Here is a 20,019-nt window from a genome sequence, read left to right on the forward strand (position 1 = left end):
TGTGTGTGTGTGTGTGTGTGTGTGTGTGTGTGTGTTGATTTAATCAAGTTAAAAACAGAACCACAGTCACCTTCACTTCTTTCTTCCTCTTTCCTTCCACCTGTCAGAATCCCACCCAGGTCGGCACAGCACTCCAGGTCTTCTATAACCTGGGTAGTCTGAGGGAGACCATCAGCTCTGTGGTGGGGGGTTACAGGACAACCATAAAGGACAACATCACCAGTGCTCTAGACATCAAGGGTCTGACTCAGCCCACCAACCCCAGAGGTGAGACCTAAGCAGGATGTGGCTCTGGGTACTTTGTCCTTATTTCTAAAAGAGGACAAAGGGTGGCCCAGTTTCTGATTAGGCTCTATCCAGAATAGATTCACATGGCCCCAGAGAAAAGTCAATCCTGACTGGAGGCTGAGTGTTATTTTCAAGGCTCTGATGAAGTGGCCAAATCATTGTTCTAATTAATGTGCATAACGCTTCCAGATAACGCGAGTGGGCCCAGGACCATTCCCCTGGCATTATGTCTCTAAATGAAATGTGAAATAGCAGAAGGATAAATTTGTCATGGTACTTTTTTGATATTCAATGTTCTTGTTTTCTCATCAAATCACTAAAAGTCCGAACCCAACAATGAATGTATCTTCTAAAACGTTTTGTGTCCAATAGAGCAAAGCCACACATGAAACACTCTGTTGCTTCATAACCATTAACACACACACTGTAGTTAATTTTAACTCGATACCACACATGCTGTCCTTCTGCCCCAAATACTCACTAGAGCAACACATCCAGATTATCTATCCCTGAATAGTTCAAAACATATGCACTGTCTCTTCCTGTTGGTGGAACCTTTGAACAAAACTAATGGCCTAGTAAAAGAAATGGCTGAGGTTTTACAAGTTCAAACTAGATATGTGTGTGGTGAATCTAAATATGTACGTCTTGAGTTGAGACCAATGTGATGAGTGCTTAGAACCACTGATGGATTAGGGTTAGGATCAGCAGGAGTTTAAAAATGGATTAAAAAGATGTTGATTTTGGTATTTCCATAGTTTTTGAAGTGAATAAGACAAGTAAGACTTTACTAAAAGGTCTCCTATTATGCTATATTTGAACAATATATTGTATGGCCATATCTACTATCTTCAAATCATGTCTGTGAAGTGTTTTTGCTCAAAATACCAAACAGATCCCCCATTGTAGCATGCCTCATCCCCCTCTATTTCAGCCCTGTTCCTGAAGTGCTGATTCTGTGACTGTAGCTTTAAATGAAGTAGCTGCTGCTGGCCACGCCCCTTTGGAGCGTCATGATCTCTTTGAAGAGAGTTTTCTACCGGGAGAAACTCAGCTAAACGCTGCCGTGATTAAACGCTATATTATGTTCCAAACCACATCCAGCATTATCTCTGATACAGTATGGAGCTCAAACGTTTCTCTCTCTCGGTTTACCACAAGGAGAGGATCTTTATATTACACATAGTCTCTCCAGAACAGCGTTAGCTCTGAGTGTTAGCGATGTTTGCTAATGTAAACACAGACCATATTACTTCCAAAACAGCTATGAGAGGGGATTCAGCTCGCCGACTGTATATGGGGGACGATGGGTTGGGAGGTGTCATATGGGCGGGACGTTGCCAGGAGTTCAGTGTAAAGCCAGCCCACATTTTCCTTATTAGGTCAAGAATAAGAATAGCAAATCTGGATCAGCTCAGGAGGAAAAGAGAGGGTTTGTATTTTCTGACACTTTTTTCCTTACACTCAAATATGTCACATTTATGTATAAAATACATTAAAAAGTGCATTTTGCATAATAGGGGACCTTTAAACAAAATATGACTATAGACTAGAGTCAGAATAAAAACCAATATTAAGCTGGCCAACAGAAAATATATTTTCGTTGGCCTTTGTCCCAAGAATCCTAAATGCTTCTCTGTGTCCCCTCTGTCCCCCAGGGGCCCCGGGCCGAGCAGTACTGCCCACACCAGGTAACACGGCAGCTTTCCGTGCCGCTCTGTGGACTAACCTTGAGAAACTGATGGACCAGATCTGTGCTGCCTGCAGACAGGTGCAGCCTCTGAGGCGCTCTCTGCACACACAGGGATTGAACAGCACGTTAAAGTGGGCAGAAGTCATAGCAATGTTCTGCATATTTTCCAGGTGCAACATCTGCAGAAGGTCCTGCTGAAGAAGAGAGACCCTGTGACTCATGTGTGCTTCATCGATGAGATCATCAAGGTGGGTGGGCCCCACTGCTTTGCCCTTGGTATAATAGTAATAATTACAGCTGGAAATAAGAGAGCAGGCACAGGGTTCCAGTCTGCTCACCAAGGTATTAATAAATGTTTATGTTTCTCAAACTCAAAATACATTATCCACACACCTCACCTCTAGGACCCCACCATGTACACATGACCCAGCTAACTTAATGATGACAATGATGATATAATTATTATTACATCTGTGGAAAAGGTTGTTATGTAAACAAGACAAAGCTTTCAGTATCAACTGATTTTCTCAAAACTGAAAAATGTTGCAAATGGAGGATATGTTCCTATGGTTTACTGATCCATTATATCAGCACGTCCCCCTCAGACCACGGGCAGCTGAGAAAACCTCAGTTAATTCCTTCTCTCATTACATAAATTGACATCATGAAACCTGACCTCACAGTTGAAAAAGGACAGGGACTATCCTGTGTTAGTCTAAAAATCAGCAATCACACACTGCACTATATAACACACTCCAGCAGCTTCCCTCCTGATACAGATCCAATCTCCTAACCTCTGCTGTCTCTGTTATGTGTCAATAATGGATGAGTACAGATCTGAGTTGAGAAATATATCAGATATGACCTACAGTGGTGTTATTAAAAGGATGAATATAAAGGGAAAGAAAGACATGCCCGGCCAGTGATAGCTCTGGAGATTTGCAGAATGCAGAATCAAATGAGGAATCAGTCTTCACACATGAATGAAAGTTAATACAGAACTGGAAGAACATTTAGTGTAAATACTGGCACTGCTGCACCACAGCTGTCTCAGGCAGCAAACTGTGTCTTTTATCTTTAGTCTCCTTAAAGAGGAACTATTTTACACATTTGTATTATCTTTCCAGGTATTCTGAGATTCCAGTGAAAATATGAAGCCTTCCTTGTCTCCAGAGGGAGCTGCACTTTGATACAAGTGGTTGTTTGTAATCAGAAATCGTTGAGGGGAGTTAGAAAGTGAGCCTCCAGAACTCCTGGACATTCAGTTCGATTGGTCGTTATGATGGAAGTCATTAACATATCATCATGACTTTCATCAGTCCCACTCCTCAAAGCCTAGAAATACAAATCAGTGCAGCAGACTGTTGCTATGGAAACATAGCTCTCTGCAGAGATAGAGGTGTGAGATGGAGACCTAATGACATGTCTAAATGCAAAACTCCTCAGCTGTGCAGCTTCACTATCTCCCTTCACTGCCATCAACCAGAGGGCCACAGAAAAATATCAGAAACAAATCTCCAGTTAGCATGCTGTGAAACATCATGGAGCATTATAGGTTACCCTGAGTGGAGCTAGTGGGCCTTAATGGTTACACAGACCACAGGCCTTGAGTCTGCTCTGTGTTATACTCATGCAGAAGGTGCATGATGATGAAGAAGGTCTGCAGTGAATTCCTCAGTGATGGCAGTTTCCATGATCATCACAGGATTAATTTTGCTAAATATTGTGAATGCTATTATTTTCCAGGACTCTTGATTTTACTCATTATTTGTTACATGTATGCACATCAACACACATTTTACTCAGTACATAACAGAGCTGTTTATTAGCTGTTTAGAGACATTAACGCTTGCCAGGTTTCTTTACTAATTTATTTATGCACTCGGATGTTGTTTTGAGTCTTCAGGCAGTCTCTTTTCAGAGGCTCACCCTGTACAAAAGGATCCATTCATTACCTTTCCAGAATAACTATGATACTTGACCATCAGACTTTTCAATATGAATCAGACAAACCGGAGTCTGAACGTGTTTCCCATCAAACGCCAACTCATGTCCCCTACAAAGGCTAGGACCTGTGGTGACAGCGTGTCTCTCTTCTGTGTGCCGGATGACAGGATGGACAGCCTGATATCCTGTACAACTTCTGGATTGATGTCACCAGCACCCTCAGTGAGGAGTTCCACAGAGCGACTGAAGGTAGGCTCCTTCTCCCTTCAGAGGAAAGATTAATTAACCTAACAGTTTAAATGTTGAACGTGTCTCTCCAACAGATGGTAGGTAGCAGCTCCAAACAAACAGCCACTGGGAGGTCTCATTTAGACAGCAGTAACCATCAGGCTGAAGCAGGAGCTCAGCTGACAGCAGAGAAATCAATGGGGTGGGGGGGGTAATGAAAGGCCTGTTGTTCATGAAGCTATCAGCACACAGCCGTCTCATTGAACCAGTCGCGGCCTGTTGTTCCACCTTATTGTGTCAGAGGGAAAAACACCATCTTTATTTGGATGTGAATCCAGTCTCGATCATAAATGTTTGCATTCCTGCAGGCAGTACTGACTCCTTTTCAGAACAAGAGAGGAAATGTTTTAGTTTTATCGGCTTTACAAACACAATGGAACTCTGAGGTTTAGGACGTTCTTTTAGTTCTTGTATCTACCCAGATTCATACACTAGAAATCCAAGCTGGAATGGATCTTAAAGTTTCCACCTCCGTCCAGGGACGGATTAAGAGTCATTGGGCCCCTGGGCCTGTGACGACGAGAAAAGGCCCCTGGGCCTGGGCCCTGTAGGCCCATGCAGTAATCCATCCTTGCCTCCGTCACGTCAATGTCACGAATGAATGCAAACACACCTCACACAGTCATTATAACACACACTGCTAAATGTATCACTTCAATCGGTGTGTGAATGCATCTCCATGCGTGTGTGTGTGTGTGTGTGTGTGTGTGTGTGTGTGTGTGTGTGTGACTGTGTATTGATTTTCTCACCCACCATTGGACTGAGTGACTTCGATCTCTGCCTTAGTCCTGATGAGGATGCAAATAGATTTACCATATGCTTGGACAGATTCTCCCAAGCATATTCTGTTACTCAACAAACACAGAAAGCTCCAATGAGTATGTGTTAGTATATATTTATTCCATCCAGGTATTCCCCACTCCCCTCACTGTCACTGTGCTGTCGTATTAATATGGAATGAACAGAATGTAAAGCAGTCTGACCAGACTTACTTTTATTTGACTAATACCACTTTTACACAACCCAGCACCTTCCTCCCTGTGTCTTCCTGCGATGCCTCTTTGTCTGTAACAATGTAAATGTCCCGGCTGTGGGACTAATAAACAAATCTGATTCCTGACTTTAACTTTACCTTCATCAACTTATCACAGAATATCTGATTGGTGATTGTTTTTATTTAGGGGGAGATTCCCCAAAATGAAACCTGCATGTGATATTGAGGACGTTGTTGTTGCTGTTTCTTGACTCATCCAATAGTTTCTTGAGGACGTTGTTGTTGCTGTTTCTTGACTCATCCAATAGTTTCTTTGTTAAAGAAGGTGGAAATGTGTTTTTAAGTTCCAATTTCTCTCTTTCTGGGGACAACCCATTATCTTCTATTCTGAGATGTTTATATTGTATAATTGTTTATTCTCCACTCTTTTTTATTTCTAATTATTTGCAATATTTGTTTTACATGCTGCTGCAGCGAAAATGTTTTCCCAATTATGGCTCAATAAAGTATATGTTATCTTAAAGGGAACACAGACTAGGATGAGATTGAGATATTTTCTGATTTTGTTGTTGGACATTTCTTTTGTCTCTCTACCACACACACACTTTCTTTTCTCATAAGAAGGTGTTTCAGTGGACTGTGTGTGTGTGGTTTATATAAATATGTGAGATATTCTGGAACAAAGATGAATAAGAAAGAACATGCTTGTTAATAGAGTAGCATGATGACTGATTGCCGTCCTTCCTACATCCTTCGAAAAGCACACACTGTAATCTTACTTTGTTTCTGTGTATATAACAAACAGAAGAGGCCTGGCTTTAGCTTTTAAGGTTTAGGGGAAGGTATGTTCTCAGCCTAGCTATCTGACTGCTTTACCCTTTAAGCTAAGCTAGGCTAACCATGTATTGACTCACGTATTTGTATCAAGTAATAACCTTTTGAATGAAATGTTAATGTTTTGATTTAGCATATTCATGTATTTGACCTATGTTTGTTTTAATGGAATGACGTTGACAGGATGTATCTCAGCTCTCAGAGATGTAAATGTTCTGGTACAGCTTTACAGATTTTTCTTTATGACTTTGCTCACGCTTTCCTTTCCTCAGAAAGATTATATGTGAGAAGCAGCTTCCTGAGTGTCTGTGTATGTCTTTTTCTCTTTTCTCCAGCCTCGTCCTTCCTGAAGCAGGCGTTTGAAGGAGAGTATCCGAAGCTGCTGCGATTGTTCAACGAGCTGTGGCGGCGCCTGCAGCAGTACAGCGCCAGCCTGCAGGGTGCGCTGACGAGCGGCGCGGGAATGGACGCTTCTTTGGACATAAGCGCCACAGAGTCAGACAACCAGGACCTCTTCACACATGGAAAACAGGACTACAAGTGAGCGCACACACAAAGTAACACAACCAGTGATCCACTGTAAACCACACTTTAGATATAATCAGTGATGTCAATCTTTTTAAAGTTTAATCGAGTTAATCATAATAATAATAATAATCCAAGACTAATGATAATTTTATCACAATCAAAAAATACTAACATTGGGGGGGGGGTTGGTCGAGACCACTTGTGAGAAGGTGAAGGGACAAATGTGAAAGGAATCAGTAGCACAGATGGGGAGGGGGCTGATGTAACAGGTGTATCGAGAGCGATGACAGGAACTGTCTCTGTGGGAGCACTAATGAGCGGAGCGTGTGTTCTGTGCACACCCAGCAATCAGCTGCTGCCGGCAGCCATTAAAACAGCTCAGGCCCAATGCCAAACCACCCCCTACATACTACCCCTCCATTTGCGTGTTCGTGCGAAGGGCGATTGGCGGTTCTACATGCAATTACACCCCGGGCGAATTCCCCACACAGTGATATGATATATTGAAAACCGCTTTGTGGCCCAGATTTTTCTTTTTAAGTGCTCGCTCGTGCCGCCCCCCACGAAATGCCGCCCCGGGCGGCTGCCCGCTTCGTCAATGCCCAAAACCGCTACTGGTCCGTCATGAACCACACGTTTTACCAGGAGTTCCTGCAAACATTTAATGATAAACTCCCCAACAAGAGACACATTTAATATCCACATACAGATGTTCATGTTACCTCGTATTGTTTTTAACTTAGGATCATATACCCGTTTTAGTCCAGAAACGGTAAAACTGTGCATTTGATTATAAACTTTTGTATATTTACAGGGAATATTGCAAAAGCTAAGCAGCTTATGAACATCATATTTTAATTTCAGAAAGACGTTTACGGCTTCCGGTAGTGACGATGTGGGAGAAAGTCGCATGGAAGAGGTCTCCGGGTTGAACTTTTAATATATCCCTTTAAACACCACAATTCATTCAGGAAAGTGACGGATTACAGTTATAACTTCAATTCAGTCATGAATAAATCTAAAGTGAGCTCAACAAAATCAAGCAAGGCCTCTACCAGAAAGGAGTGATATTCAGGCTTCTCTTCCCTGCTTGCCTGCAAGTCTCGTATGAGGATGGAACGTTCACTTTTGAGACTCCGGAGGATGCACACGCATTCTATAACGAGCAAAGAGTAGGGCGCAGTATGATGTTCCCGGTGTTCCAGTTTAACTGGTGGCGTTTTCCACTCCTTGAGCGTCATATGACGCTGTACGAGCCGAATCATATGTGGTTGCCAGGTTCGTCATTTTGACCTTACTTGTGTGTCTGAAGTGTGACCATACAATATTGAAAAAACCTCGGTGAAAAAATGTAAGCATCACCAGTTCATGTAAATGTGCATGTGGAGATCTCCTACAGAAACAACACAAAATATCCTGGCCAAGAAATAGAAAATATATATACAATATTCCAACTCCACCGACGGGATTCGAACCCGTAAAACTGAAAATATAAATCTCAGCCATGATCGTTACTCATTACGCCACCGACCGGCTCAAACAATGCCGTGCTTGAGCCATAGAGATCTTGTCAGCTCTTGTCAGCTGTTTACAAATCACCTCTGGTGATATTCATAATATGACACAGGCAGACGCTGCCAACGCAAGCCTCAAAAACAAATGCAAAAGCCATGTGTTACGGTCAATAGACAAGCATGGCCACCTCAAAGGATATTGCTTTGTTTTTTAGCTTTAAAAATGCATATAGTGACCATTACAAAGCACATATCAAACGCTACGAAAATAGCTGCTGTGAGATACGAACCCAGTCATGCAAAAGGTATTATTCCACTGCTCTACCGTTTATAGCATACCGTCCAGACGTTGAAGCAACAGGTGAATATTTATTATTGACTATTTGCTTGTAGCTGTTCCCAATTGAGAAAAACTGTCATAATTGGCTACAAATTCATCACTGGCTACATTCAAATAGAGGCATGGTTTGGCAAGGGACTTTATTTATTTTGTGGCCGTCAAATACATGCAGGACAGTAATAATCTTTGTCCACAGGTGGTTCCCCCACACAAAGGCTGTGATACCAGCTTTTAAAAAGCGTGCACAAAAAAAAGATATGCTTTAGGACAGTTGTATAATAAAAACATTACAGTAATCAACTTCAAGTGCTCCAAACTTGCCTTACCCATTCCTCATGGGTGTCATGTTCGCCACACACCCGACATAGCTCAGACAAATCATCTGCTGATTACAGATAGCCATGTTATTGGATGAAATAAATAGCACTTGCATGACAATAACAACTGAAAACAAATTAGAAACCAACCCGTTTCCGTGATGAGCTGTTGGGCTATGTCCATTCGCAGATGGCTGATCCCCTGCTAATCAAAGGGACCAGCCACCAGTTTCTGTTTTAAAATCATGTCTGCCAACTTTAACAAGAAATAAGTTGAGGATACATGGAAGCTTAACAAATCCAGTGATGTGTTTCTCTGAATTGATGGAAGATGAAAGGCACATTCGCTTACTTTACACGCAATAACGCCACATGCTGTAGCATCTTGCTGGAGTGGGTGCTTGATGCTTTCACATGACCAGTGGGAGACGTTAAGGCCACGCTGCCTCATGAAAACCCTGTTTAGTAGAGGGCTCATGAATGACTAAACACCAAAAGTGACTAACCCCTCACCCAAAATAAATGGACCCTCCCCACACCATGTCCCTCACGTACCTGCTGACTTCTGTGCATCTCTTCAGTGCTTGAGACTGAGCCCCAAATAGATCAACATAGAGGGAGTGTTTCTCTTGCGGATAGATGGCCTACACCAGGGGTGCCCAACCTTTTTTGAACCTCTTTTGCATCTACTTTTAAAGTTGATAGTGTGTCGAGATCTACCAAGCCATATCAAAAGCCATAGCGTAGGCACAATTAATTGTGCACCTATATAATAACACAATTTTCTGACACAAAGATCAAGTTTGAACAATAATAATACATTTATTGAAGTAAATGTAGGTTGTGCAAAGAATAAGCACAAGTAGGCCTAGGACTGGCCCGTAACAACACAACAACATACAACCCATTTAATACAATGCCTAATTCAAGTTGGAAAAGTGGTTCTCTACCTTAGTGGGACTTCTGGCACTGAGAGGAGGAAGCTAGTCTCTCATAGTCCGGACAGTAAGAGCTGAGTGCTAACCGTAAGCAGGCCACAAGGTGGTCATCAGTCATGGTGGATCTGTATTTTGACTTAATGATTTTCATATGTGAAAAGGCAGACTCACACAAATATGTTGATCCAAAAAGTGCAGTCAAATTGTTTGCAGTTTGTCTGAGGTTGGGGTACTTCTCTTTCTGCATTAGATTCCAGAATTGGACATTTGTGTCAGGTCTCTTGATTTGAGCTCAATGTCATTATTTAGTGTGAGGATCTCATTCTCAATAGCACCGCTATCCAGGTTGAAGAGTGATGCCACTTTTGACGTTATACAATCCACATCTATATTTTCCCAAAATGGAAAACTGAGAAAACTGACAACAGGCTCAATGGATGCAAAGTCAGTAAAGCGCCTCTCAAATTCTGACAAGATGCTTTGCACTTGATCATCATAACGTGCACTCTCAAGCTCCGCACAGTCTTTGCCCTGACGCTTAAGTTCTGTGTCCATGTGTGGAAAGTTCCGCAGATCACACTGTTGCAACCTGCTTGATAGCAGCTGTAACTTGCTTTTAAAGGTGTTCACGGAGCTGATCATGTTGATGATGTATTTGTTCTTACCCTGCAGCTCTAGATTCAAGTTATTGAGCTTGTCAGTCAGATCAGTAAGAAAGGCTAAATCCAAGAGCCACTGACTGTCTTCTAGCTGTGCATATTCAGCATGGTTTGAAAAAATTCAGAAAACCGTTCCAGAAATGTACCTCTGCTGAGCCACCTTACGTCTGTGTGCAGCAGCAGATCTGTGTGTTCTGCACCGGTCTCCTCCAGTTGCGCATGGAATAATCGCCTCTGCAGACTCCTGGCCCGAACAGAACAGGCAATCTTGTTAGCCACATCCATCACGTCTTTCATATTTAAAATCTTCCCGCACAACCCTTGCTGGTGAATTATACAATGGTAATTCAGGAAATCCGGGAAAGATTCAGACTGTTTGCACAATCCAATGAACCCAGCAGTATGTCCAATCATTGCTGGAGCCCCATCGGTTGTAATGGAGATGAGTTTGAAGAGGGGCAACTTGCTCTTACTAACGAATTCCATAAAAACCTGAAAAATATCTGTGCCTCTTGTGTGCCCTTTCAAAGGCAAAATGGTCAGCAGCTCTTCTTTTACACTCATATTGTCGAAAACCATTCTAATGAACACACATAGCTGAGCCACATCCACAGCATCAGTGGATTCATCGAAATGTGTCAATATCATTCCTCAATTGCTGTTCAACATCCTCCGCCATTCCCTCGCATCGCCGTGTAACAGAATTTGTTGATAGCTGCACATCCTGAATAGCAGACACAATCTCCTTTCCATTTTTAAAATCGGCAAAAAGCGCATCTGTGGCTTCCATGAACGCTTCTTTCACAATCTCACCATCCTTGAAAGATTTCTTTCCTGTTGCAAGAACACGACAGACACGATAAGAAGCTATGGTTGCAGCCTTACTCGTGGTATTGGGCCTGGTAAAAATGGACTGTTGTGCTGCTAGCTGACTTTTCAAGTCCTTGACTTTTCGGGCGCGCAGTGTTAGCTGGGAAGTTTGTATCGTAGCTCTTGTGGACCGTCTTGAAATGCCGCTCCAAATTCCCTTTCTTTGGTAAAGTCACATTTGCATTGCAGATAAGACAGATGGACTTGGCATTCGAATACACGAAAAAATAATCCTCCTCCCACTCTGAATGAAAATGATAAGTTTTAGATTTTTTAGCCATTCTGCCGCCATGGTAGTATCCACTCGCTCTAGTCAAGCTACTCGCTTCCTTCCGAGTCCTTAGTTAGAACCTAGCAACCATACCCTGCGCGCGCGGATAGAAAGAAGCATGTGAGATTTTTTCTTTGGTTATGCCTGATCTACCTTACTATAGCTGTACAAATCTACACACTGCTTCACGCGATCAGCAGTTCATTGTGCCTATTTAAAATGTTTTAAGTTGGAAGTTTTAATGTAGGCCTATTTTACACAACAGTAGGAGGATAGCCTACACACAACATTTTCTCGCGATTGACTGGAACTCAGCCCGCCATCGACTGGTAGACCGCGATCGACTGGTTGGGCACCCCTGGCCTAGACAATAGCACCAGATATATAAGGAACAATTACATCAACATGAGTTATGTGTAATCTAATCTAAATATAGCCAAGGCCCCTTACTGTGAGTGTCCAGTGGTTCTCACCACAAACCGCTCCCACCATGACATCATAATCCATGGGGTCCACCTGCAATTATGCAATATAGTGCAATGACACTGACTAACTCCTTACATTTATTATCACTTACCCTCCTCTGGCCTTTGTATTTTCTTTGCCAAATGGCACTCATTTGGAATGAGTCTAAATATGCCCGTTTGCCTGATCTGTTCAAATCCCTCACCGTTGTGGTGAGGTACACATTTATGATCTGTAATGAAATTGAATGTTAAATGTTATGGGAAATGCCAATTCCCAAACACCAAACTTTTGCTCACCTCACTTTCCACAAGGGTCCCAGGACCAAGGTGCTCCCACAGGTTTCGGGAGAACAATTTATATAGGCCTATCTTGCTCCACAAATTGTATGAACCACAGTGGTGAGAAATGTTGGCAAATGACTTGCAGTAATAGACAACATAAACAATCGACAAAATAAGTCCATCATTACCAGTTTCCAGAGTGTCAGAGTGATTGTATTTCTTGTACTTGTGGAAATGTAGGGCTGGACTGAGGTGGGGATGGGGACTGAGGTGGGGATGGGTCAGTAATTGTGGATGGGGAACCAGTTTGCCATTTATGCGGCACACGTGGTGTTGGCTCTATGTATCGGCCGAGTTGGTCTATATTTACTTTATTGCCCTTCTTTGACATTATGTCAGCACTTTCTCCATCCATGCTGACGATTATAAATGGCCCGAGCATTGACGACTCCATCTTCCCGCCCTTTCGTTGTTCCTGCCTTATATTTTGCCGCAACACTTTATCGCCAACTTTGAAGTAGTCATCATGGCCCTGCTCCTCCCTCTTCCACTTCATTTTCGCCCTTACCTTTTCTGTGTTCTCCTGGGCAGTAGTGTAGTGCCCAGGTAGGTTTTGAACACCTGGTGACAGGGGATTCCTGACCAGCAAGGTCTTCCAAATGCTCCAAATGTTATCTGTGGCAACAATGAATACACATGGCACAATTTCAGCACATCAGATGGGCATCCATGCAGTCAAACTTCATAATCTCATACACACAACACATACATGGAGCACTTTACTACACACCTTGTATGCTTCGGGAACTTCAGTGGGATACCTGGCCTCCCGACCAAACATCAGAAAGTAAGGTGAGAACCTTGTTGTCAGCTGCTTTTTGGTTCTGAGTGCAAAGAGTGTGGCCGGGAGGTGGCTGTCCCTACTATTAGGTTTCTCCGCCACCAACTTTGTCAAGGTCCTGCAAGGTCATACATACACAACAAAGTCACTTATAGGATTGGAAAGTGTATAAAAAAAACAAACCATATGAATTTACAATACCTTTGAATAGTCCCATTCATCTTCTCGACCAAACCATTTGTCTGGGGATGGTAGGGCGAGCACAAACTCCTTTTGATCCCCAGTTTGTCACATATTTGATAGTTGATCTGACAGAAAAGGTTGAAACGTGAATATAGACCCCATGAGAATGAAGACACAGATGGCATGAAAAGGTGTGCTTTCCCGATTTGAAAAACTCACATCCATTGTCGGTCAAAATCCTTTTGGGCGCACCGAATTTGTAAAAAAAAGTCTAGAATACATTCAGTGACCTCATTGGCATTTATACTCTGCAGTGGATAAGCCTCTGTCCACTTCGTAAAATAATCTATCATCACGCAGATGTACTGGTGGCCCTTTGCTGTTGGGGTCAGTTTGCCCACCAAATCCATCCCCTTAAGCTCTAGTGGCTCATTTATCTAAGGAAAGAGGGCACGTTATATGGAAATATGCCCTCACTCTTGGGCGAAAAAAATAATATTTTTATTCAGTCACCTCAATTGGGATGTAGGCCTTCTTAATTTTCAAGACATTCCTTCTGGCCTGGCATTCGGGACACTCAGATATCTAAACAGAGGAGTCAACAGTGAATATGGAAATGCATATAATTGTTGTGAAAGTAAATCATGCACAGAGATCCCTTACAAATTCAGATAAAGCTCACCCATTTTCTTATGTCCTTCTCCATCCCAGGCCAGTAGTACCATGAGGCAATGGCATCAACCGTTTTTTCCATGCCACAATGGCCTCCATGCTCGCTAGCATGGAAACCCACAAACACCTGGTTTGCCTCCTCTGGCGAGGTGACTACTTTGGTGAGAGGGTCACCCTGTTTCCTTCAATGGTATATGTGGTGAAGCAGCCCATCTGATGGGCCCTTCGTATTAGTAAATCTAAATGAGTGAAGTATAGTTTGAAATGACAAGCCCTATCACTTACCCTTAATGCGGTAATTCTCGCATCTTCTCTTTATTACAAAGCACTCCTTGGACGTGGAGCCCACAGAATAGGCATTATGCCTCAGGAAGACTTCTACCTCCCTCACCAATCGTGGGTCCATTTCAAAAACCTTTCTCACAGCACACAACACACTCTCACTCTCTCTCTCTATCTTTATCTCTCTCTCTCTCTGAATCACCAAACTCGCTACAAGTCAAAAGTGTCTAAACAGCTATATATATCCTTTGCCACCTAATTTGCTAATTGACTTCATCCAGTTATCAATTTCAATGTCATTGTTACTGTTTTCCCAATTGTTGGGAACAGCTACAAGCAATTTGTGTCAACATGAAATATTCAACTTGCTTTTTCATCGTCTGAACGATAGCTCTGGCCATTAGCGGTAAGGCAGTGGATTAATACCTTTTAAAAGCATGACTGGGTTCGTATCTCAGAGCGGCTATTTTCATAGCGTTTGATATGTGCTTTGTAATGGTCACTATATGCACATTTTAGGCAAAAAAACAAACCAATATACTTTGAGGTGGCCATGCTTATGTTTTGTCTGTAACCGTTGGCTTTTGCATTTGTTTTTGAGGCTTGCAGCGTCTACCTGTGTTAAATTGTGAATATCACGAAAAAAGTTTACGTACAACAATATTTAAATTTAAATTTATAGTTAGGAAACTGGGCTTATTTCATCCATGTTAAACTGTGATTTGTAAACAGCTGACAAAAGCTGACAAGACTTATATGGTTCAACCAGGGCGTTGTTTGAGCCGGTCGCGTAGTGAGTAACATTCATGGTTGACATATATTACCCAAATGCACGGGTTCGAATCCTGTTGCTGGATTATGAATATTGTTTATTTTCATTTTTATTTTTTGGCCAGCATATTTTGTGTTGTTGTCGGTAGCTCAGTTCGACATGCGCATTTTACATGAACTGGTGAAGTTAACGTATTTTCGCCGAGGTTTTCTACGTTGCCTGGTCACACTTCAGACACACAAGTTACGTGAAAATGACGAACTTGGCAACCACAACATCTGGCGGAAAAGGTAAACAAACGCCACCAGTTAAACTGGAACACCAGCAGCCACACACTACTGAGGGTTTCTCCAAAAGACTGTATTCCTCCGTCTGTTTGGAGGAAGCCGTCTGCTCCTGCCACTGTATGCAGCCCCGTGGACTCACTGCTACGCGGACACCTTGAACGAGCGTCGTCGTAAACATGGAAACGGGTCGGCGCGTGAGTTGTGCTTACTCTCAGTATGCTCCGGGAGCGACGTGCATAGAGACTCCATGTATTTTTCTTTGTTACGTTGGGGACTTTGTTTACTTCCAATTGCACAGTGTGGTCGCTGCATGTGATGTTATAAACATTTTTTCTGTTCCGATTAAGATGGTAAACATGTTATGTTTGTTTCAATGAGACGGTTTGGCTGATGTGCATACCTCATACCCAGTGGTTAATTTGAGCCGGATCCTGCCGGAACAGGATCCGGCACCTCTTCATTTTGGCCACCCTGTGTTCCGGCACCTATTTGGGCAGATCCGGTACCTCTCACAAAAAATAAAAATAAAAAAATGGTTAAAATGAAATAAAATATACAGATATTAATTTACAGAAAAAAATCCCAAGAATTTCATGTCGTTTATTAAGATTAAGATTTGAAAGAGTCGGAGATCTGTGTTGACGCACTGAAAAGCTGGACCAACGGACAAACTTTTGCGTTCACTTTTGAAATTCGCCACATGAGGAGCACTTCGCAGAGAGGAAGAAACTAATTAAATGCAAGCATGTCCAAAAGACAGTTAAATTTACTGTCTTTCTTCAAAAAGAAGGAAGAGGTAATAGACACTTCAAAACGAGTCAGAAAAGCCTCCACAAGCAGCGACGAGGGCAGCTGCAGCGGTCATGTTGATGGTCAAAACCAGGAGGAGGTTAGCGCCGCAACAGCTAGCCAGCTAGCTAACCGACAGCTAGCCAAGCCCGGGCAGGAGGCTGGCACCGTGTCAGCAGCGGGTCAGGTTCACCGCCAGCCGGAGCAGGAGCCAGCTACCGTCGGCCAGGTGGACCACCAACAGCAACCGGTGGGTACCCTGGCATCAACTAGCCCGGTACAACAGCTGGAGCAGGCAAGTGGAACCGCGACATCAGGCTTACAGCAGGAAGAGTCAGTAGGAGAGGAGAGTGTAGAGGAGTGTGGGACGTCCAGCGACAGGTCAGGGATGGGATGCACAACTGCTTGGACAGAAGCTCAGCTAAAAGTGAAGCAGACTTACTATCCCTGGCTTTTTAGGGGAAAATCAGGTTTGGGTTGCACAACGTGTAAGGCGGTGGGGACTTTGGGGGCAGAGAAGACGTCGGGGATGAAACTGGCAAAAGAGTGGGTTTTATGCACAGTAACCTCATCTGCTTCAGATATTATAAAACAGCAACGCGCACTTAGAAAAAAGGTATTTGAACATGCCCGTACCAAGGCTCACCTAGCAGCAGCAAACATTCTCGAAAAGGCAAAAGTGGACACTTTAGGACAATCTATAATTAATAGTCAGTCTGAACAGATGGCCACTACAGCTCGCGTATTTCGCACGGCGTACAAGGAGGCTAAACGCCACCGTCCCGCATATGGCTTCGAACAGGAGATTGATTGCCAAGAATTAAATGGACTCGATATGGGGAGAATTTTACATTCCAATGTTGCATGTGGAAACATACAGAAACATATTTCTGAAGAAATGAAAAGAAAACTGTTTGAAAAAATAGTACAGTGCACTCCCAAAATCAGTGTAATACTGGATGAGTCAACCAGTTTAAGCAAAAAGAGCTGCTTGATAATATACATTAGGGCTCAGTTGCCCGATATGGACAAGCCTACAAACATTTTTACTGAACTCGTAGAGCTAGATGATCTAACTGCTCAAGGTATTGTCCACAAACTGTTGTCTGCTCTGGAGCGCCTGCATTTGACACAGGATTTTCTCTCTAAGACCCTCATTGGAGTAACTTGTGATGGTGCTTCGGTTATGTTAGGGCGTAAAAGCGGAGTGGGGAGTCGGCTCCAGGCCATGTTTCCCAACATTACTGTGTGGCACTGCTCAGCCCACAGGCTTGAGCTTGCAGTCGCAGACGTAGTGAAAGAGATGGGTGCTATAAATCACTTTAAAATATTGATGGACAAGATATATGCACTGTATAGCACATCTAACAAAAATCGAATGGAGCTGAGAGAGTCAGCTGAGAGCTTGGATGTTCAGCTATGCAAAATAGGTCGTATTTTAGACACTAGATGGGTGGCATCAAGTTTTAGAACCGTTGAAGCAGTGTGGAAGAACTACCCAGCACTTTACAAGCATTTCAAAACTGCATCAGAAGATCCCTCCCGTAACAGTGTCACAAAGCAAACATACAGTGGGCTTGCTATGCGCTTATCTTCGCATGCGTTTGTGAACAATTTAGGCATAATGTGCGATGCATTGCAAGAATTATCTGAGCTCTCAGTCGAGCTTCAAAAACGAGACATTACCATCATTTCAGCACACAAGTCAATTTGTCGGGAAATCAGGGTACTTGAGGCCATGTCGGATCGGCCAGGTCGCTACACTGAACTGAGCCAAAGGGGAATTGAGGAAAACTCTTTCCATGGCATCACGCTGAATGGAGGAACATCAAGCGACAGATCACTCGACCCCAAGCAGTTTTTTCCATAGACTGTATATATAGATGGACAGAGTGGCTCCATTCAGCTGTGTTCTATAGAATTGAAGCAACCGAGGCGACGCCATCTTTGAAAATTTGGAGCCAGTTCGAAGTACGCTTGCGCAGTAGAATCTGAAGCATGCGCAGTGAAGAGGAGGTCGCGATCAGACCCGCCCACTCATCGAGTGAAACACGCCCCTTATCGAGTGAAACACGCCCCCTTCTCCGTCCGTTCCCCACCACACACACAGGCCGAGTCCGACTCTCTGGGGCTAAACTGGCTGAAACTATACAACATCGTCTTCAACATACAAATCTATCTGTTTTTCGTTGGTATATGACCATAATCCTTTCAAGGATGTCCGAAAATCTATAGATTACTGTCAAATTAAGTTAACTTTCTAACGTTAGCGGCTAAGCTATCGCTACCGTCATTTTAATGAGTTCGCTAGCTAATATTAAGTTAATATTCACTTACCGAAAAAACTGCACAGAGCTCCCCTGAGATGGCCTGTTAGTACAATCAACAGCACAACACGACATGACTGTCAATATATAAATGTAAAGTAATAACAGCAAATAAAACAAATATGAGTTGCCTGACAAAAGAACACCACTACAGCCGAGCCTACAGCTACTTTGAATGAAATGAAATGTTGAAGGAGGTTGCAAGCGGCTGCACTGTCAATCAAAGTGTAACCACGCCCCTTTTATATTTATTAAAATAACATTAAAGAAAATAATTTCTCGGGAAAAAGAAAAATGGTGTGATGTGAAGCACCTTGAAAGCTATTTTTTCGAATAAAAAGTTGTGGATGCAAAATTTGTTTTAGGTGAGAAAAGTGACATAGAAAGTTGGTTACTTGCCCATTGAAAATACATGGGAATGGGCGGAGCTACGCATTGTACTGCAGCCAGCCACCAGGGGGCTCTGGACTAGCGCTTGCTTCACTTAACGGACGAACCTCTGTCCATCAATATATACAGTCTATGGTTTTTTCTAACTGTGGCCAAGAACTTGGAGGACCGTATGTTATCTCAAGGAGGCCGGATGCCAGATAAAACTGGATATAACAAGTTCATTGAGGAGTTGAAGGTGCTTTACGCACAATACTGGCCCGAGGACGCAGGTGCGCTGTATGGAGAGACTGAGGTCGAGTCACTGTGTCAGCGCTTCAACATTGCCAACCCGCGCGCAGTCATACGGGCCTACAGAAGGTACAGAGACTCAGATGGCAAAGACCCCCCCGATGAGCTGATGGAGTTACTTGTTGCTGTCAACAGCATTCCAATTGCAAGTGCTGAATGTGAGCGCGGATTTTCACAAATGAACTTGATTTGCACTCCCAACCGTAGCTCTTTGCTCACATCCACCATGTCATCTTTACTCTTCCTAAATCTTGTTGGACCCCCCCTGGCTAAATTCAATCCAGTCCCGTACGTGAGGTCCTGGGTGGCCAAAGGACACAGAACTGCCACAGACACACGCAGTAAAAGTAGAAAAAAAGAGATGGAGGACAATCCGGACATGCTCGTGATGTGGGGTGTTTTAAACAACTAAATATGGTGAGCAAACATACTGTCTATTAATAGGCCGCCGTGCCAATCTTTGAATAATAAATATTTTTTTTACACGTTAAACCTGTTGAGAAATTGATTGCTGGCTGTATACTGAAGTCCCACCTGTGGTGATGTGTTGTTGTTGTGCGTTGTGCGTACTTTCCTAAAATAATTGTAAATTATCGTCATAACATTTATACCATGGATACTATTTGAAATCGAGGCTTGTATGTCCCACAGCGTTGCAAGTGGACATTTTCATGTTGTTTTCAGCACCTTTTATGTATACGTTCCGGGACCTGTACGCGTCTCGTCATCCCTGAGCTGTCATGTACTTTGCGTTCCGGCACCTTATGATTGACAAATTAAGCACTGCTCACCTATCCTATATCAGGCGCTGCCTCGCTAGGCACTTTATTCAATTATTGCTATTGTTCTGCCCCCGCGTCAGTGTGTGCGTGGCGCGGTCTGGCCTGCTACATCAGCTCGGCAGATCGCTAACAGTTTCCCCAAGTCAAATAAAGATTGAAACAGCTTGTATCCT

General features: G+C 43.1%; 1 protein-coding gene across 1 annotated transcript in view; it reads left to right on the top strand.

Moving 5' to 3' along the window:
- The window catches only part of cog5 (component of oligomeric golgi complex 5), a 71,344-nt gene that overhangs the window by 40,762 nt on the left and 10,563 nt on the right, over nt 1-20,019 (top strand). Inside the window, exons 8-12 of the mRNA XM_063905496.1 lie at nt 108-267; nt 1,947-2,059; nt 2,152-2,229; nt 4,096-4,177; nt 6,380-6,584. Coding sequence (XP_063761566.1) covers nt 108-267; nt 1,947-2,059; nt 2,152-2,229; nt 4,096-4,177; nt 6,380-6,584 — 638 coding nt within the window. The remainder of the gene's footprint in view (nt 1-107; nt 268-1,946; nt 2,060-2,151; nt 2,230-4,095; nt 4,178-6,379; nt 6,585-20,019) is intronic.

Source organism: Eleginops maclovinus, chromosome 17 (genome assembly GCF_036324505.1).
Source record: "Eleginops maclovinus isolate JMC-PN-2008 ecotype Puerto Natales chromosome 17, JC_Emac_rtc_rv5, whole genome shotgun sequence".
NCBI lineage: Eukaryota > Metazoa > Chordata > Actinopteri > Perciformes > Eleginopidae > Eleginops > Eleginops maclovinus.